The following is a 20,828-nucleotide window of genomic DNA, read 5'->3' as shown; positions in this document are numbered from 1 at the left end:
CCTCCCAGCCTCGGTTTCTCCTCAGCCCGGGCTCCCCTCCCTCCTTTCGCCCTCAGCCAATCCCCCGCCCGGCCCCGCGCGCCCGCGGCTCACCCGCGGACTCCCCGGTGTTGATCCAGTCCGGGTTGGCGATGCTGGCGATGGCGAAGATATCGGCGGCCAGAAAGAGACATCCTGAGATGATGGTCAGTTTATCCATCTCCCTGCCCCGCTCCCCCCACCCCCCGAGCCCCGGGCAGGCCGCGGCCTCACGCCTCCCGCCCCATGGGCCGCCGCCGGGGCCCGGAGTCCCCGCGCCGCCGCCTCGCGCCCCCTCGGCCCCCGCGCGCCGCTCGCGCCCTCCGCGCGCCCGGGACCAGCAGCCGCGGCGCGGCCCGCACAGCCGGAACCGCCACCCGCCCCGGAACTGCTCGGGCTGCCCGCCCCTCACCCGGAAGCGAAGCCGCGGCGCAGGCGAGGCCAGCCCCAGCTCTCGGGCAGCAGGGCGGGCGCCCAGTCCTCCTGGCTATGCTTTCCTGCCTATCGCCTAGGCCCGCGGCCTCGGTTCCCCGCCCGCCTCGCTGCCCTGGACCCGGACCCGGACCCGGACCCGACCGCTCCGGCTCCGGTCCTTGACGCGCTCCTGGGCCCTTCGGCAGGCCACGCCGCCTCTGGGCTTTCTTCCCAGTAATAATGTTGATGACTGTTTGGGCACAACCCCCCTCCACCCCCCCCCGCCCCAGCCTTTCCAAAGCAAGACTGGAATGGAGGAGGAGGGAAGCCGCCTGTCTTCCTGCTGGAGACGGGCCCCAACTCCCGCGAAGTGACACCGGGCCCCGCACGGCTCTTGTCACCTTGTAATATCATTGCCCGTTCCGTGCGTGGCGGCTCTGAGCATTGCCCCATTTAGGAAATAGCTCTGCGTCAGGCTCTATGGATTCTGGGGTCACTGGAGTGGACAGAAACAAGGTTCCCGCTCTCGCGAAGTTTACATTCGGGTGGGGAAGAGACAGAAATACGTTGGCAACCTATCTTTAAAATAAAGATAAATTCAAGTGCTGATCCGCTAATTAAATGGGGGTGGTGATACTTATGGTGGTCAGAGAAGGATACATTGCCACTGAAACCTCCACGATTATAGAGACCTGCCCTTTGAAGACCTGCGGCAGGAGGACCAGACAGAGGGAACGGCCAGGGCAAAGATCTCTGGGAAGGAGGGGAGGGAAGAGATTGGCCTGTTCAAGGAACCACACAATGGCCTATGTGGCTGGAGGGTGGTATGAGAAGAGATGGGCAGGGGCCAGGAGTAGGGCTTTGGTGCCATGATAATTTGGCTTTTGTACTAAGTGCAACGGGAAGGCACTGGAGGGTTTTCAGAAGGAGAGTCCCATGATCTTAGTTCATCTGTGCTTGTAAGGGGGAGGGACGAAAGTGAAAGCAAGGACAACTAGGAGGCCAACTAGTCCAGGAGAGAGGACTGTAGATTTGGCCGGGGTGAGAATGGTGAAGATGGAGAAAAATGGACAGATTGGATGTTTTGTAAATAGTTAAAGGGAAGGACTTGCTGTTAATGGGGGAGGAGTTGAAAGAGAGAACTCAGAAATGACTCCTCAGTTTTTGGCCTGAGCAACAAAGTGTTTAGTAATCCTGTTTGCTGAGTTGAGGTGTGAGGAGAGTCTTAGGTTGGATGGATAAACAGGAAAAAAATATATAAGGCATTTGCATAATTTTGTTAGCAATACAGATGATTGATCTTTCCATGTACAATTTTGCTATCTAGTGGAGGTTTTCTTTTCATCTATGGCTCATGGGCCAAATCACTATTAATCCTGACTTTGGATCCAGCTCTCTTTCCCAGATAGTACTCCATGCAGCAAATGGAGATGAGACACTTTCTTCTTAAATGACACATAGGTCATCTCTAGAAAGACCTAGAAGAGTGACATCTGTCTCTATTTTTGGAATGACTACATGTCCACAAAATTCAGCAGGTTTCAAATTCCAACAAATCCAACAGCCTTGCAGAAATGAGCAGAGTACAGTGTCACTACATAGATTGGGGAAGGAGGGATTTGATTGCTTATCTATAGACTTCCCTGTCCAAATACTGGTCTCTTGGGGGGAGCAGGGCTTTTTTTATTATACAATTTATTTTTCCTCTGCCACAGAAATTGACATAAGATGATAAGGATCCAGATATGATGCATATCACATTACTGCAAGAGGTCTTCACTTTCTTTTTTTCTTTTCTTTTTTTAATAAGTACTGGAGAATTTTAATGAAGTCATATTCTTGGCTTCTTGGTTGCTGTTTCCATTGTTCACTAACAGAAGAAACTCTAACTACACAGGGCTAAATTCCCAAATAATATCCACTGATGTTTACTATTGGCCAACTGATGAGAATCCTATGGTCAAACGTTAGAAGAGTTTGCACCTATTCTAACTCCAGCTCAGTGGAATGATGATGATTTGATTCTTGTGTTTAAAAAAATACACATATGAATCCTTCCTTTTCCCCAGGCAGTCCTTCCTAGACCCTCCTTTGTCCCTCCACAAATGGTTCTGGATCTAAGATTAAAGAACAAAAACAATCAGTATTGAGTTAAAGGAATTTAAAACAATTTCATCAGATTAATGGCTGCACATCACTGCACATGGTAGTCACCTATCTCATCCCTTCCTACCAACCAAGATGAGGGTGGGGTTGGCAGGGGCCAAATACACTATTTACAGATTTCCCATTAATCCTTGTTTTTAGCCCCATCTTATTCTTGCCTTCCAACTTAACTGGTGTTTCAAAGTTCCCAGTCTCTGAGATCTGCAGGACAGATCAGTTTCCTTCCCTCTCTATCTCAGTCTAGATTTCAGTAGAGGCAAATCCTAAGGGTTTGGGAGAAGTGGTGTACTGGAGCAAAAAGAATGCAAAACTATGTACTGGTATCTGCCCTGCTACTACTGTGTTTCCCTGAAAATAAGACCTACCCATAAAATAAGCCCTAGCAGGATTTCTAAACATTTGCGCAATATAAGCCCTACCCCAAAAATACCTAGTGATGGGCATGGCTATGCAGTGTATCTGTACAACCCATGCATTTTGTTGTAGAGCAGTAAAGAAGAGGAGCAGCCCTTCTCATCTGCCCCATTGTGACAGCTACTATCCCAGAGGTGGCCTAAAATGTGCAGGCAGCCCCACCAACAAGGTCAGCTCCCCATGTCAGGTCCCTGCCATCCTGTGCATGCTGCAAGCTGAGGCTTTGAGGGGAAAATAACACATCCCCTGAAAATAAGCCTTAGGGTGTCTTCTTGAGGAAAAATAAATATAAGAGCTTGTCTTATTTTCGGGAAAACATGGTAACTTGACCTTGGGAAAGTCATGTCACCTCTCTGGGCCTCTTTCCCCTATCTGACATAACAAACTCCCAGAGTCACTCTGTCTTAGTAATAGAAGCATCCCATCCTCTCACCCAGCCCTAAACAAAGCAGCTGGACCTTTTCAGAGATGAGTATGAGGTTCCTTATGGCAGAAAGTCCTTGGGGACACAGAAGAACATAGAAGGCCCCCAGGAGGGAACTATGCTGGCAGCCCAAAGTCATAAATAGCCATTCTGCAGCTGTTAAAGGGCCGTGAACATGGCATGTTTTATTGTGATGGATGGTAGGCCTTGGCCAGAAGAGGCTGAATCCAGATGGGACTTCGGGGAAGGCTCTGGAAAGGACTGTACGATCACTCTTCTCTTTAAGGAGTATATTTGGCCTGGCAGGATAAAGAACACACTACCTCCCTGGGGGTCAAGTTTACCACGTGGGCCAAGAGTGTGGTGGATGTACCACATGTGTGTACCTGGGGTTTCTGGGGTTAGAGAAGACAAAGGAGCTAAGTCCAGAGGTTAGCCCTTTGTGGCTGGGGCTTAAATCTCAGTTTGTCTCAGATCAGTTCCCTTTGAGCTGACTTGGAGACAAGAGACTATCGATTAGTGTACAGTAAATTTATTAGAGAGACTCCCAGGATCAACTTCAGTGGGGGAAGGGAAGGAAGCAGGATTGGGCAGAGAGAGAAGTCAGGCCAGGGTGCAGGCACAGAAGGCTTTGGCAGACCCCAGTGGGAGATCTGAAGCTGGGATGGCCACCATGAGTTGCTCTGAGTTAGGGAAAGGGGTCAAGCCTTTACATCCCTGCACTGACCCGTCATTGGATGCTAGCCACAGGAATGAGGCGTGACCTTGGGGAAGGCAACTCTCTTCAAACAAAGACAATTCCTCAAGAGGGCTGGCTGACAGCAGAGATCTGCCAACCTACATCTCTCCAGTAGCTGGGCAATAGTCCTTCAGTCCTGAAGGAGGACCTAGGCAGCACAGTGCAGCATTTGCAGCATACCACCATGGTGCTGTGCAGATCATTCACTCCTTCAGAGTATAGCACTTTCAGGACCTTGGGGGGCATTTTTTCCTGTGGGAAACGTATAGAGGAAAGTTAGTGGGACAAATCACAGCTCCTGCCACTGCTGAAGCTCATCCTGAGGCATAAACAACATACTCATTTTTTCTTTCTTCTCCTATCCTTCCAGATTCCTCTCACCCTCTTCCAGCACCTCTGATGGTTTAGGGGGCATATGCAGTGAGATGGCCTAGACCTGCATCCCTGAAGAGTTTGAGCCCCTGGTTGCCATGCACTTCTCAGGCTGTGGCTGCTGTATTTCTCCATTTAATGTAAAAATAGGACAAGGGAGTACTAAGAGACACCCAAATGGATCATATGGGTGCCAAACATTCCTCCTTGCCCCTGTATGTATTTGCAGCCAGCTTCCTTCCCCCAGTATGCCATCCATTTACTACTAGTAGAAAATTTAGCAATCTTAGAGTTTCCCTTTGCTAGAGGCTGCCTATGCTCCTCCTCTACCGGGATAGGGTCCTCATTATTATCTGAGCATTGGATAATCCAGCTCCAAAGTCCCCTCTTAGCATCCACTCTCTCCAATCATTGGCACCAGCTGTTGTGGGCTGGGTTTTCTAGGAAGCAGACTCTGAGCTGCAGGGAGTTTATTAGGGGAGTGCTTTTGGAACCCAACATTTATGGGGAGAGACAGAAGGAAGCAGGATAGGGCAGAGGGCAAAGTTAGGCTGAAGTACAGCCATGACAGGGCCTCAGTGGACCCTGTGGGGAGCTCTGAAGCTGGATGGCCCTGCATGAACCAGGCATTGGATGCTAGCAGCCCAGGGAAGGTGTGATTTTGGGGAAGGGGCCCTCTTCAGCCAGCAGCAGGAGTGGGGTTTGCGGTTGGGTTCAGCCCTTAACAGGATCTGGGAAGCACAGCACAGCATCCATGACAGTTTGTATCCTGCAATTCTACCAATCAGCATGACCTTGGCATCCACTCTAAAGAGTCTTTTCAGCCTGGGATGGACAGAAGGCTGAGGGACCCTTTGCATGCCTGGCACGAATATGCTCCCATCACAGAACCTCCAATGCTGATGGGCTTTATTTCCACAAACTTTATTCCCCTCCCCCTACTGATAGGAGGAAAAGGATGTGTTTATGATAGAATTAAGTTGGTATCTGGGTAGACCCTGCCAGACTGTTTGGAAGAGGAAACAGATGACCTAAAACAATAAACACTGGCGGGAGACTCTTTGAGGTTGAGAGCAGCCCTTTGTATCAGCCTCTGTGACACAGGATTTACCCAGTGAGAAATTGACCCTGGTTTATTGTCTGGGCAGAGCCACAGAAACAGACGAATAAGCTGGGAACTGCCCAGGTTCACCATGGAAATCTTTGCACAGTGCCCGACACCTAATAGGTGCTTGGTTTCCACTTGTTGAAGGGATGACGGCCCTGGGCCAGGTGCTTAGCCTCTCAGTTACATCAGAGTGGGGATAACAAGAAGACCTACCTCATTACGTTGTTTTCTCTTTCTTTAAAAATTTAATTTTGATGATTTATATTTTCCTAAATTGTCCATTTCATCTGTTTTTAAATCTGAGTTCCAAGAGGATAGAGCCGTTGTTTGTCTTGTCTACTGCGGTGTCCCTGGCATGAGCACAAACCCTAGTGTGGCTTCCTGTAAATACTCCTTTCCTTTTGTGAGTGAATGCGTGTGGGAGGAAGGATTACTTTGGAGAAAAGAAGGAAGCATTAATAGTGTCTCTTCTAATAGTGACTCGTTTTTTTTTGTTGTTGTTGTTTTTTTTTCAGGCCACCCTTGAGCCTTTTCTCATTCAAAACATCCATGAAAAAAGTGCAGTTCCAAAGCCGGCGCGCGGTGGCTCACGCCTGTAATCCTAGCTCTCTGGGAGGCTGAGGCGGGCGGATTGCTCGAGGTTAGGAGTTCGAAACCAGCCTGAGCAAGAGCGAGACCCCGTCTCTATTATAAATACAAAGAAATTAATTGGCCAACTAATATATATAGAAAAAATTAGCCGGGCATGGTGGCGCATGCCTGTAGTCCCAGCTACTTGGGGAGGCTGAGGCAGGAGGGATCGCTTGAGCCCAGGAGTTTGAGGTTGCTGTGAGCTAGGCTTACGCCATGGCACTCACTCTAGCCTGGGCAACAAAGCGAGACTCTGTCTCAAAAAAAAAAAAATAAATAAAAATAAGAATTAAAAAAGTGCAGTTCCAAAGCAGTTGGTGTAACAATACTATAAAAATACCACTGTTAGAAGCGCAGCAGGGGATACTCCGGTCCCAGGGATTCCACGATCTCCAGTGATCAATCATCTCCTGTGATCTTCCTATGTCGACGCCTCCCGTGTTTTAGACACCCTTTCCCCATCCCCATTTCCATGGTTCACCAAGAATGAGTGAACGAAGAACCCCCTGTGAGTCAGGCACTGCGCAAGTCCCCACGGGAGTTTTGTTCTTCTCCACCGATGTTTTCACACACTGCCCTGGAGTGCAAGCCCCCCGCCGCGTTTTCCAGGGTGCTCTGGGGCCCTGCACTGACCTCGCTGTGTCCAGTTCTGGGAGATGGCGGCGCAGCGCCCCCTGGTGGCCGTCCCGAGGCGCGCAGCCCATCACGGTCCCCTGGTCTCCGCGGTAATCTCAGGTCTCTGGGCCTCCAGGGTTCCAAACTGTTGGGAGTTGACTGACTCCAGCCTCGGCTCCCCAGGCCCTCTGGAGCCGCCCGCCCTTCCGGGGCCATGGAGAAGTCCACCCGCAAAACCAGAAATGGTAACAGGGGAGTGGGGAGAGGGCGATGCCCTGGGGACAAAGCCTTCCTCACTTTTCCTCCTCTGTAAAATGGCCAGATCACACTCTTGGCCTGGGAGGTGACCTCTTGCCATTGTTTGTTTATCAAGGCATAATTTCCATACAGTAAGATTCCCCACCTCCCACCTTTTAGAGCACAGCTATAGAATTTTGACAAGTGTGCAACCACGTTGAACCACTACCACAATCAAGATAGGAAACAGTTCCACCACCCCCAAAATCACCTTGCCGCTGCCCCTTTGCAGCCAACACTTCCCCACCCCAGCTTTTCACACACTCCCCATCTATTTTTATAGTTTTGCCTTTTCCATGGAGAATGTCATGGAAATGGATTCATACAGTAAGGAGCCTTTTGGGTCTGGCTTCCTTCACTTAAGCCCGCTGATTTTTGAAACTGGGCTTCCTAGGTGGTGACATCATGAGCACATTGAATCTGCAAGCTGAGTCTGGAACCAGTCAGACCCTGCCTAAGATGTGACTTCTCAGTATGCCCAGGAACCAGGTGCTCCAGAAGAGCATGCCCTGCCCCAGATCCTCCCAGAATCCTGAAGGATCTCCGAGGAAGCCCAGTTTCAAAAATCAGCGGGCTTAAGTGAAGGAAGCCAGACCCAAAAGGCTCCTTACTATATGAATCCATTTTCATGACATTCATGCTATCTTGTTTTATTTTCCAGACAGAGAGCACCTGTCGGGGAAGGTGAGGGATAGAGCTGGGCAAGGACCTTTGCTTTGAGGAAAGGGCCATAAGTCCTGCCAGCTCTCCATAGCTGGGGGCTGGGATTTGGGGGAATCCCTTACTCAGTAATGGCCCTAAAAACATCACAGTCATGTGGGCTTGGCAAGTTGTAGTTGTCAAATTGTCACTTGTCCTTATGGAAAAGAGTTGTGTGTGAAATGCTAGAAAGGTGTGATCTCCCCAAAGGCTTCCTGTGTACTGAAAAGGATTCTCCTAGAAGCTTCCTCTCTGGAAAATAACTTTTCTTGTTTTAAATCACTCCTCAGTCCTTGAAACTTTCCTTGTGAGATTTGGTTCCACAGAAAACATATTTCAATTCCCACAACTGCCCATTGTCCCCAGGGCCTTCAGGTGTCCTCCCAAGTGCTTTTTGGTTCCATCTGCTGTGCACCTCCACTGTCACTGCCATGACACGGGCAATGGCCCTTTCATTTTTTTTAAGCCAAGTTAAACTTCCAGACCTCTTCTTTTCTTTTCTCTCTTTTCTTTTTTTTTCCCATTTTGAGACAGAGTCTCACTCTGTTGCTTGGGCTGGAGTGCAGTGGTGTCATAGCTCACTGTAATCTCAAACTCCTGGGCTCAAACGATCCTCCTGCTTCCATTTTTGAGTAGCTGGGACTACAGGGATGTGCCCTGATTCCTGGCTAATTTTTCTATTTTCAGTAAAGATGGGGTCTCACTCCTGCTCAGGCTGGTCTCAAACTCCTGAGCTCAAGCCATCCTCCCACCTTGGCCTCCCAGAGTGCTAGGATTACAGGTGTGAGCCACCGTGCTGGCCTTTATTTTCATTTTTAAAAAATGCAATTCTGATCATGTCCAGCTTAAATTATTTCCAAGTTTTTTCATGAAGGTAAATCTGAGAGCCAGCCTGTCTGCTTGGACTTTGCCTCTCCTGCCTGCCCCCTCCTTTGACAGGGCTCATTTCTTCTGGCTCAGACTTTGACATAGGTTGCTCCCTCCACCCTGCTTTGCCTAAATATTTCCTATTGGTCCTCTTGACCTTAATTCAAATTTTAGGGTGGGGGGTGGGGGAAGAAAAACAAAAACAAATTTCAACCCCTCTAGGAAGCCTGATGAGACTTTGGCTCCCTGTTCACCTTCAGAGCTCTCTGTCCTTATTCTTCATAGCATGTGTTGCAGTTTGTTATCCAACGTGTATTTACTTGACTGACTGATATCTGTTTCCTCCACTAGTCTGTAAGATCCATGAGGACAAGAAATATATCTGTTTGGCTCACCACAGTAAACACAGGGCCTAGCACACTGCCTGCATCAATAAATATTTGTTAAGTAAACAGTAATAAATCAATAGTAATAACTACTATTAATTAAGCACTCATCATATGCCAGACTCTGTGTAATAGCCCTTTAATGGTCCCATTTAATTCCCAGAACAGATCTCTGAGGTGGACACTTCTTATCCTCACTTTACCGATGAGGAAACTGAGGAGTAGGGAGGTTAAATAACTGCCCCAGGGTTCTGGCTTCAGAACCCCATTGACTACTGCCATGCTACTGTCTTGGTGAAGGACTGAAACAAACTCTCCTCTTTCTATCAGAAAGACAAGTCAACCTCAAGGTCAAGGAATCTGTACACAACTTGAGCAAAACGCAGCAGACCAAACTCACTGTGGGCAGCCTGGGATTAGGCCTGATCCTCATCCAGCATGGGCCCTACCTCCAGATCACTCACCTCATCAAGAAGGGGGCTGCAGCGAAGGACGGGAAACTCCAGCCAGGTGACTGTGGTCTCCCCATGCATCCCAACCACCCATCCCCCTGCATCCCTCCTATTTGCCTTCAGAGAGACTTGAGTCACAAATTGTAACCATAAGAACATGATGACACTGGTTGAGAACTTTCTATGGGCCAGCCAATTGCTACCACTTACGTATCTCTCCCTATTGGGTGTATTAATTCACTTAATTCTTATAATAACCCCTCAGGTAGCAATGTTGTTATCATACCCCTTTTACAGGTGAGCAAACTGAGGCTCAGTGAGATAAAGCTCCTCATCCAGGTCCACCTGCACGTTGCACATGTTATACAAACACAGGCACAGTGACTCTAGAGCTTATGGCTCTCGGTGCACACAGATGTTTTTCTTTTGTAGGCAGTATTAATCTCTGCTGACATTTAGAGGCATGTTCTCATTATACTCTCACAACCTCTGGGGGAGATTCTGCATTAAAACATCTTACAGACAAGGAATCAGGTATTTAGTAACTTGTCCATGGTCACATTGAGGAGCTGGGATTTGAACCCTCTCTGTCATACTCCAGAGCCCATTGGCTTTGCCAATACCACCCTGCCTCTCTTTGGGTGAGTGAATTTTCCATCAGTTCTATGTGTTTTCCGAGTTCCTGGCCTGAGCCTAGGGCCGTGCTCTGAGTGGGGAAGGCACAATGGGATGGTGAAGTGGTGAGAAGGAAAAACCATTTTGTGTTAGGTGGCCTGAATTCAGGCCCCTACTCTGCCACTTTCTAGTTCTCTGACCTTGGGCAAAGTCACTTAACCTTTTAGGCATCAGTCATCACTCATCTTCAAACTGGGATAATCCTATCTTTGTCAGATGTTGCTAGGATTTGATGAAACAATTTTTATGAAAGTGCTTTTAACTCTAAAGTTTAGAAAGATATAGAATTATTGGCAGTAATTTCTCTAAGGCTGTTATTACTTACAGATTCTCTAGACTTGTGTCATTTTTTTTTTTAAATATAAAAGATGACTGTGACATAGGAGTCCCAGTGGATTAAACCACTGGTTTGCAACCCTGGTTACCTATTAGAATCACCTGGGGAGCTTTTAAAACTAAGACACCTGGGCCTCATATCCTCAGAGGTTCTGATTCAATTGTCCTGGGATTGGGACAGGGCAGTCCATGTTTTAAAAGCTTATGTGATTCTAATTTGCAGCTAGGTTGGAAGCAATAGATTAAAGAAGAAAGTAGATAAATTACACTTTTATGGAACAGTTTACCTGAAAATCAAAGTGTTTCCCTCATGTATCACTGCTTGGTGCTGGGAAACAAACTGCCAAAATGAGAGTTCTGGACTTCCTAGACCAAGACAATCCCAGGACAGGTCCCATAAGCTTTTCTGCTTCTTTTTCTCAGCTTCTCTGGGGTCAGGTGACAGATGCTGGTGGATGACCCAGGTACACAATCCGCGGTGCTCGAGTGAGACAGGAGTATGCTTTCATGCCTGAGCCACAGACTCTCACATTGGAGCCACAGTTAGTGGGCTCTCTGAAGTCAGAGGCAGTCTTTAGTTCATCTTTGAAATCCAGGGCTTACAGCTGGGTACAGTGGTTTGCACCTGTAATCCAGCACTTTTGGGAAGCCAAAGTGGGAGGAAACAGGTTCAGACCAGCCTGAGCAAGAGTGAGACCCCATCCCTACTAAAAATAGGATAATTAGCCAGGCGTGGTGGCGTGCACCTGTAGTCCAGCTACTTGGAAGGCTGAGGCAGGATTGCTTGAGCCTGGGAGTTTGAGGTCTCAGTGAACTATGATGATGCCACTGTACTTTAGCCCAGGTGAGAGAGGAGACCCTGTCTCAAAAAAAAAAAAAAGAAAAGAAAAGAAAAAAATCCAGGACTTACCTACAGTATTGGTACATTTATTATGTCTGTGCTTAATAAATGACTATTTGTCCCAGGCACTGTGCAACGTATTTTCACATCTATTATCTAATTTAATGTTTGCAACACTCCTGAAATATAGATAATGAAATATAGAGGTGTGGAGAGATGAAGTAACTTGTTTTTCAATATACACAACGAAGTCTGTGGTCAGAGCTAGGATTTGAACCCATTTCTGCTAAGAAAGCCCATACCTTTATAGCCAATTGCCTAATAACTAGAGATGAGATTTTAATACAGAGGACGTCCAGAGCCCTGCATCTCTTTGTGACAAGTCCACCACTTCAAAGTCTTTGTAATTCAGTCATTTTTGACAATGATTCTGAGATTTTTGGGAGGCAATAATCATAGAAACTTGCTATTTCTTTGACCCCACTGTCTCCCATTATTTCTCATGCATGTGCTTTAAATTTCTCTCCTTTGGTGTTTCCTGATAGGGTTTCCTCTTGATTTCCTAATTGAGTTTAGTGTTAGTGTATTCTAGCTAAACTTCAAATTCCTTTTGGTCAGTATGGCTTTAACAGATTCTAATATCCAAAAAGTCTTAAGGAACGAATATGGCTTTGACAGTAAATACAAGTCATTTACTGGCTACTGCCCTTCCCAGGCCACATGCATCCACTAAGCATTTCCTGAATGCCCTCTGCATGCAGACACGCAGCTCGGCACTTAGGGCGGAGTGATGAGCCAGACAGATGTCCCCACCCACATGGAACTTAGAGATCTTATGCCCTAATAGGGAGAGATGAAGAAAAATAAATCTACTTTTTAGCAGCAGCTTGGCTGCTGCAAGGCTGATTTAATATACATAATTGAGACAAAGTTTATATAATGTCATTCCTATAAGCCCCTTAAAACAGAAAACAAATGTGTGATGAGGTTGGTGTTCATAAATACAAAATTGGTGTATCTCTATGAAGGGCAATTTTTTTTTTTTGAGACAAGAGTCTCACTCTGTCACCCTGAGTAGAGTTCACTGGTGTCATCACAGTTCACTGTAAACTCAAATTCTTAGGCTCAAGCGATCCTCCTGCCTGAGCCTCCTGAGTAGCTGGGACTACAGGTGTGCATCACCATGCCTGGCTACTTTTTCTATTTTTGGTCTCGCTCTTGATCAGGTCAGTCTCACAACTCCTGAGCTCAAGAGATCCTCCCGCCTATAGCTTCCCAGAGTGCTGGGATTACAGGCGTGAGCCACGGGGCCTGGCCCTATGAAGGGCAATGTTAACATCTATTGCCAGAGTAATCACATTCATACACTGACACGTTTGGTTTACAGCCAGAACGGTCAGGGAATTAAGCTGTTTATTTTCTGCCCTCTTGATAAAAGTCACCCTATTACAACATAATTAAGCAGAATGCCAAGCCATAGCTTTCAGCTATAAACACTCCTTTTAACAGTAGGCAAGTAAGCTCCTCTAGTGAGGGTTTTTTTTTTTTTTTTTGCCATTGTAATTAACCTCCATAGGATGAGCAGATGTTTCATGCTGCACAATCTGCAGGTAGCCTTGTTTCATTCTGAAGTTAGCTTCAGATACTTGGTTGATTTTTTCACTCCCAGCTACTTCTTAAAACCAAAGTAGAAGGTTCTTTTCTACCCTCCTAAGTATTCACTTTCTTGAATTCTGGGAATTTTGGTATCTGGTAGGATCTAGAACTATGGAAATTTTTCCTTGGCATCCTTGGAGGCTTTTTTTGGGAGCAGTGTAATTCCTGATTTAAGCTCAGTGGGTGTCCTATCAGAGCTGGTCCCTCCTTGTCCTGCATTGCTCTAACGTAGGGGACCTAGCTGTCAAATCCATTCTATTCAGGACTCTCCAGGATAGTTCATATAAGTGGTTTTTAGCCTCTGTCACACCAAGAACTTTGGAAATGTCTCAAAAAAAATAATGCTACCATCACACCGCTGCTATTAAGAAACATCTTGCATGCATTCTTCATTATGCACAGGCCGCTTATATTACGGAAATGAACATCTTTATTAAATAAAGGCTGATGCCTGGTTTTGGTTAAAAATTAATCAAGAATATGAACCCATAAAATACTTCACAGTAAAGCCAAAGATCAATATGGCCCCTTTCAACCATTATCTTAGTTCTGATAATTTTTTTTTTTTTTTCACTCTTCAGGTGATGTTCTGATTAGTGTTGGCTATGCCAATGTGTTAGGATATACTCTACGAGAATTTTTAAAGCTTTTGCATCATATCACCATAGGAACAGTGCTACAAATCAAGGTTTATCGAGATTTTATTGACATACCCCAAGACTGGCAAGAAATATATGATTTAATCCCTGAGACCAAATTCCCAGTATCACAGTAAGTAGTTCATTTTAGGAATTCTTTGTTATGATACAGAACCCCAGGGTCTATGAGATACAGGGTCCTGGTTTAATGTGAGAATTATCTAACGGTAAGGGCCATGGTAGGAGTGGTTGGTGACACTGCCACAATAATTTCCTGGTTTTTGGAAAGGATGATCTGTGGGACCTTATATGAGGCAGCATGATGATAAAGGCAACTTGGAGTTTTTTTGGTTTTTTTGAGACAGAGTCCTTCTCGCTTTGTTGCCCAGGCTAGAGTGAGTGCCGTGGCGTCAGCCTAGCTCACAGCAACCTCAAACTCCTGGGCTCAAGCAATCCTGCTGCCTCAGCCTCCCAAGTGGCTGGGACTACAGGCATGCGCCACCATGCCCGGCTAAATTTCTCTCTGTATATTAGTTGGCCAATTAATTTCTTTCTATTTATAGTAGAGACAGGGTCTTGCTCTTGCTCAGGCTGGTTTGAAACTCCTGACCTCGAGCAATCCGCCTGCCCCGGCCTCCCAGAGTGCTAGGATCACAGGCGTGAGCCACTGCGCCCGGCCCAACTTGGAGTTAAACAAGTCCTCAACTGAGAACTCTGTCCCCACACCTACCTGCATTGTGCCCCTCCTTCCCAAGTCAGCCCTTAAAACATTAGTTGTAAATCCTGTTTCCTCTTTTTTCTTTTGCATATTCAACTTTTTTTCTTTCTAGGTCCTTCCCAATAACATTTAAGCCTTTTAAAAGTCCCTCATCTTAGCAAACCCTTCCTAAACTCCACTGCCTCTCCTGCCCCCTCCAGCCACTGCCCTGTCCCTCGCCTCCCTCCTTGCTTGTTGAAGGAGCCATAGTAGACATCTCTGTCTCCTCAGGACACATCAGTGTTCCCCAGACACTCCTCAACCCAGCTCAGTCTGGGCTTTGCTTTCACTCCTTGGCTGAGAGGCCTTTTCCCAGGGCCATCCTCAGCCTTCATACTGCCGATCCCAGTGGACCTTGTGTCTTGATCTTACTTGGCTTCTGAGCAGCATTAGATACTTTACAATGTCCCACCCCGACTCGTCTTGGAATACTGTCTTCCCCAGGCTTCTGTGATGCCACACTCCCCTGATTCTCCTGTTATCTCTGGTCATTTCCTCTTGGTCTCCTTTTACCCAAGTTGGGGGTTCCTCCAGGTTTAGTCCTCAGCTCTCTTCTCACAATTTCCTAGTCAACCTTCTTGATACCTGTGGTGTCCATAAACTATCCATACGCTAATCACATCCAAGTTATGTTATCTCCAAACCTGCATATTTATTTTGTTTTTTTAGAGACAGTGTCTTGCTGTCTCAGCCAGGCTGGGGTGCAGTGGTGCAATCATAGCTCACCGGAACCTTGAACTCCTGGGCTCAAGGATCCTCCTGCCTTGGTCTTCCAAAGTGCTGGGATTACGGGTATGAGCCACTGTGCCTGCCCAAACTTGTATATTTAAATACCCACTTGATATCTCTATATGGATGTATCATAAACCCCTCAAACTCATTATGCTTAAAATCTAAAACCAGCTCACCAGTGATCTTCCAGTGGCCCTACTGAACAAGCCAGAAATGTAGGACTTGTGCTTGATTTCTCTATCCCTCCTCCACCCCCCAACCAATCACTAAGACTTGACATTTTACCTTCTGTCTTCTCACAAGTGTCCACGTCTCTCCCTAGTCATTGTCACTGCTCCAGTCAAAGTCACCATTTGGTCTCCCCATATCTACTCTTGCCCCTTATTTATTCTCCACACAGGATGATCCTTTTACAATGCAAATCTGATCATGGCATGTTCCTGTATAAAATAAAAGACCTTCTTTTGCTATTAGTATAAATGCCAAAATCTTTGCATTGGGCTACAACTTCTCTCCATGGTTCTGCTGGCCTCTGCATACCATTCCAGCTTCATTTCATACTGCTTTCCCCATCCCTCTCTAGCCCACTGTAGCTTTCAGCTTTCTACCTTGTGTTGCTTGTTATCCCAGGGCCTTTGAACTTCCTTTTCACCATTTACAACATGCTTAGAACTCTGCCCCTCAGCACTCATCCTTGAAGGTTCACAATGTACTTCTCCAAGAGGCTTTCCTAAAAACAGGCCCACCTGTCATGCTCTCAGCACTCTTGTGTATCTCCTTCACATTTACCCCAATTTTAATGAAATCATCTGTGTAATCAATTGTTTACTGTTTTCCTGGGAGAATTTAAATCCACCAGCGCAGGGACTGAGTCTGTTTTGTTTAGCTAAAACCCTCATAGGATTTTCATGTGGTTGATGGCTTATTTATTGAAAGAGTGAATGAAAAATTGAAACCCAGCTTTGAATCTCAGACAAATCACCTAATCGTCTGAGAGGCTGCTTCTTTGTATGCAATGCAGAAATAACAAGGATTCTTCTGATGATCAGATATATGAGGAATTATTCCATAGAACATGAGAGCATGTAGAATTTGAGATCCTTTTCTTATAGTGACAAATTCAGTGCTCTGATGCAAGAGTGGTTCTTAATTCTGCCAAGATTTATGAGCACTGTTGCTCTATTTGTGCACCTTTGCTTATTGGGATGCATTAGAAGAAATATCCAGGGACTTGACAAAGACTAGAAAATGGCCCATATTACATAAACTTACTTCAGAGACTCAAACTTGTGGCCCAATGGACTGATATGGCACACACATGTGCCCTGTTCAGCTCCCACAGAATTAAAAAAACTCAGAACAGTCATCTGTAGAGAGCCAAGGATGATACACGTGGACCAGGGGCCAGTAACAATCTATTTTTTTTTTTTAGACAGAGTCTCACTCTGTTGCCTGGGCTAGAGTGGCGTGGTGTCAGCCTAGCTCACAGTAACCTCAAACTCCTGGGCTCAAGCAATCCTCCTGCCTCAGCCTCCCCTCAGCCTCCCCAGTACAGGGCATGCGCCACCATGCCTGGCTAATTTTTTCTATGTATTTTCAGTTGGCCAATTAATTTCTTTCTATTTTTTGGTAGAGACAGGGGTCTCACTCTTGCTCAGGCTGGTTTCGAACTCCTGACCTTGAGCGATCCCCCCGACTCGGCCGCCCAGAGTGCTAAGATTACAGGCGTGAGCCATGTCTTCTGGCCCCAACAGTCTATTTCTTGACCTGCGTGGTGGTTACCAAGGTGCTTATCATTTTTTTCATTAAACTGTTTTTTATGCTTTTCTGTATATTTCAAAACTTTGTAAATGAAAAATACTTGTATTAGTTGCCAAATTTACAAATCTTTCAGGGAAAGAACCTGCATTTCTGGGTTTTCCTGAAAAATCAGAAGATGGACCTGCATGTCCACATGGCGAGTGTAGGCTACAGCCTGGGTATCAGCTGTCTCCTTCAGATCAGACTGAGGAAACTTTCCCCCCCAATGATCAAAGCTATCCTAACTTGATTAAAAACCATTAACAATAATAGTGAACACATATTCATTGCTTACTATGTGGTGAGGACTACAACTAATGCTTTCCAATACAGACAAGAAAGCTGAAGCCCAGAGAGGAGTGTGTAAACTTGCAGGAGGCACAGGGCTAAATGGCCTGTCTCCAGAGCAGCAATGCTCAGTAAGAACTTCCTGTGGTAGTGGTGATGTTCTACATCTGTGTTGTCCCATAAGATAGTCACTAGTCACATGTTGAAATGTTGGGACTGCAACGGAAGAGTTTTAAATTTAATTCAAGTTTAATCCATTTAAACTTAACTACTCTTGTATGGGAGAGCACAGTTCTAAAGCCTGCGCTCTTAACCATTTGATTATAGAATAACTATGTTCTAAGCATTTTCATTAGACAGAGGAGTTTGAGATTCGGAATATTAAAATCTAAGGATGGCAGATTGACCATTCAAAAGCAAAAAAGATACACACAGAGAATAGCACAACTTAAGTATGAGGCTAAACCCACAGAATTAAAGAACAGTAACAAGCATGTTCTGAATCCCTTTCTTAATTAAGCAAAGTACTTCTATCTAAGGCACTTTGGTTTAACATGTGGAAGGTGACAGGGAAGGAGAAGAAGGGAAAGGAAAAGGCTTCTTTTATTAAGTTGGTATGACCTTTTTCAAGAGAAAATGACACTTTGTGCACACTACAGAGAATATTCCATATAATGCTCTAGGGAGACCTAGTGGTATGAAAACTGTTTCTAGCCAACCCTGACCTCTGCTGGCTTGTGGCTTTATTACCTAATGCCAGTTCAATAAGAGCCAGCCCTACAACCTGTATTTTATGGTTACCTAATACACAAGGCAACCCCTTGCAGTCTGAAAAAATGTAACTTGGATTTTTTTTTTTTTTTTTTTTTACATTCATGTGCTGTTCAGGAAGACCTGGATGTGTCTGAAGACAAACTGTTTCCCTCCTTAGATTTTCTGAATCTCTTTGCAAGGCCCAGAAATCAAGGATAAAGAAAATCACACAATTTAAGACTAGTGGCTTTCAGTAAAAATGACTCTGTATCAGTCATTTATCACTATAAGAGATAAAGTTTAGGGAAAGCTGTTCAAATTCTTGGAAGCAGTAATACAACAGGCAGAATGCCAAGGGTATTAGTGATAACACTATCAAGTTTGACAGGTCAGAGGGTGAGAATGTACTAGAGGTTTGTAAAAAGAAGGATCTGGTTTTAGTTTACTGGGCAATAGCCAAGATGGAGGCAAGCAGGTGACAGCATTTGTTCTGGAAAGTATTAATGATAGCGAGCACAGGTACTGTAGGCAATGGAAAAGTTCAGAGGCTTGTAGCTGCCAGCAGGCAAGCATCAGCCAAGTTTCAATAATCAAGAAAGCCAATAGTTGGGGAAAGTAACAAAAAAAGCCTTTAAAGCTTTTGGATGGCAACAGAGAAATGGAATAGTAGATGACAAAAGACATCTGGGTAGAAGGGTGCTCTTCAAATTCACATTTGTAAACCCAAAAGAGAGGCAAAGAATGATGCTGTGTGTGGCAGTGTTGGGAGAATAAAAGACTTATGGATGATTAGCATGTTAAAGATGCCTGAGGCCCAGCTGGGTGTGGTGGCTCACGCCTGTAATCCTAGCACTCTGGGAGGCCGAGGTGGGTGGATTGCTCAAGGTCACGAGTTTGAAACCAGCCTGAGCAAAAGCGAGACCCTGTCTCTACTAAAAATAGAAAGAAATTAATTGGCCAACTAAAAATATATACAAAAGATTAGCTGGGCATGGTGGTGCATGTCTTTAGTCCCAGCTACTCAGGAGGCTGAGGCAGGAGGATCGCGTGAGCCCAGGAGTTTGAGGTTGCTGTGAGCTAGGGTGACATCATGGCACTCTAGCCTGGGCAACAGAGTAAGACTGTTTCAAAAAAAAAAAAAAAAAAAAATTCCTGAGGCCCACTATTTCCTGACTCCCCTGGAAATCAGTAATGTTCTCTGTTGTAACCATGTGATCCATAAGAACACAGTTCTCAGGAGGAGATGGCTAGGCTGACCCTGTCACTCTAGCTGCAGTGAAATTAACCCACCCTTTCTGTAACACCTCTTAACATTCTGGTCAGTAGTTTGGCATAAGTCTGTGCAAAGCTTTTTAAAGTAGTGTGAAATAATTTAAGGTGGAATTTGATTTCTGTTTAGGAATAGAAAAAAAATTAAAAGCACTTTTAAAAACAGAAAGACTTCAATGACACAGAGAGGTAGTGTTAAAGCTAAATTGTATCTTTTATTAGCCAAAGTAAGTTATAAGACATATTGCTGGGGGATCATAAATGTTCAGGCATTAAGAATCCATTTCATTCATTATTCTTTTCATTTCAGCACACCAAAGAAAAGTGGGCAGGCAAAAGATGAATCTTTCACAAGCAGTGATGACAATGAAGATGTAGTTTTAGATAAAAGACTTACACACCATAATTATTCACAGTCAACTAGGCATCACTCTGCAAGGAGACCAATATCCATCTCCAGAGAATGGCATGGATATAAAAAGAAGAACCAGACTATTCGTGTAGGAAAAGACATTAACTGTGACGTGATGATTCATGGAGATCGCAAGAAAGAAGTGAGAGCCCCTTCTCCATACTGGACCATGGTGAAGCAAGACAATGAGAGCTCCTCCTCCTCCGCTTCCTCCATCTCAGATGCATTCTGGCTGGAGGACTGTGCCCAAGTTGAAAAGGGCAAAGGTCAACCAGTATCAAAGGTTGATTAGGCAGTGGTTTGCAAATCTGTGATCATATAAGCATTTATCTTGAAATCACCAAATTTTTGTGCATCACTGGGTGCAGGTTAGCTATACCTACAGGAATATGTACATACTTACCAAATCTCTCCTATGACTGCACTGTAAAGCCTTCAGAGACTTCCTTCAACGTGATTATCTAAAGACATCCCTGCAGTCTTGCAGGCCTCACAAATCTTATTCTCAAAATAGTAACATAATTCAGATCATCAAGACTCTTACCTTACTTTCTGTAAAGAATTTTTCATCTTTTAGAAAATGCAGTAGAGGAAACTAATATCAGAATGTCTGAACATAGTAGAGAACTTCACTTAAATACCTCCTTTTTTTTCTTTAGCTTTTTAGTTTCTCTCTCTTTTTTATTTAATAAGTCTAGAGATCTAATTTCCCCTCCCCACCAACTTCAAGAGCCCTACTTAAAAGCAATAACCGAGATTCATTCTTTGGCTAGATGTTCACATTAGAATTTCTCCCCTTTTCAGCTCACTTTTACTTTGAATGTTGCACTGAGAGTTTTTTTTTTTTAATGTATCCTATGCACTGAGAGTGAATTCCTTGAAAAAGACACAATAGCAACAGACAAGGGAGATAGGAAATGAGAGAAAAACCAAACTCTGCCAATGAAGCTAAATCAGACATATAAAATGAAGCCACGGGAAAACAGAATGTGATTGATAGTGAATTTATGTTTTTCAGTAACAATTTTTCTTTTTTTCCCCACCATCTGCCTAGAAACAATTTTAATACA

At 45.2% G+C, this 20,828-nt stretch overlaps 2 protein-coding genes across 3 annotated transcripts in view; one reads left to right on the top strand and one right to left on the bottom strand.

Annotated features, from left to right (window-relative positions):
* MOSMO (modulator of smoothened) overlaps positions 1–314 on the bottom strand; it is a 75,024-nt gene extending 74,710 nt beyond the window's left edge. Inside the window, exon 1 of one of the 2 annotated variants that reach the window (XR_001160598.2) lies at positions 94–314. Coding sequence is in view for 1 of the 2 variants with exons in the window: in XM_012790118.2 (XP_012645572.1) it covers positions 94–199 (106 nt within the window). In the remaining variant the exon portion in view is untranslated. The remainder of the gene's footprint in view (positions 1–93) is intronic. The other variant, XM_012790118.2, reaches the window with a different exon arrangement.
* Positions 315–7,028: 6,714 nt separating this feature from the next.
* Positions 7,029–20,221, top strand: PDZD9 (PDZ domain containing 9). Its single transcript, XM_012790132.3, has 4 exons — positions 7,029–7,145; positions 9,480–9,659; positions 13,691–13,880; positions 19,657–20,221. The coding sequence occupies exons 1-4, from the start codon at positions 7,115–7,117 to the stop codon at positions 20,048–20,050; spliced, it is 795 nt and encodes a 264-aa protein (XP_012645586.1). The 5' UTR covers positions 7,029–7,114; the 3' UTR covers positions 20,051–20,221.
* Positions 20,222–20,828: the final 607 nt, after the last annotated feature.

The sequence above is a fragment of the Microcebus murinus genome, chromosome 19 (genome assembly GCF_040939455.1).
Source record: "Microcebus murinus isolate Inina chromosome 19, M.murinus_Inina_mat1.0, whole genome shotgun sequence".
Taxonomy (NCBI): domain Eukaryota; kingdom Metazoa; phylum Chordata; class Mammalia; order Primates; family Cheirogaleidae; genus Microcebus; species Microcebus murinus.
This window is presented reverse-complemented; position numbering and strand designations above follow the sequence as displayed.

What these genes read in the sequence shown, in the direction of transcription:
- PDZD9 (XM_012790132.3), top strand. Translation starts at nt 7,115, where the DNA reads ATGGAGAAGTCCACCCGCAAAACCAGAAATG. An exon ending in CACCCGCAAAACCAGAAATG is followed by an intron (nt 7,146 to 9,479) that starts GTAACAGGGGAG and finishes TCTTTCTATCAG; the next exon opens with AAAGACAAGTCAACCTCAAG. An exon ending in GGACGGGAAACTCCAGCCAG is followed by an intron (nt 9,660 to 13,690) that starts GTGACTGTGGTC and finishes TTCACTCTTCAG; the next exon opens with GTGATGTTCTGATTAGTGTT.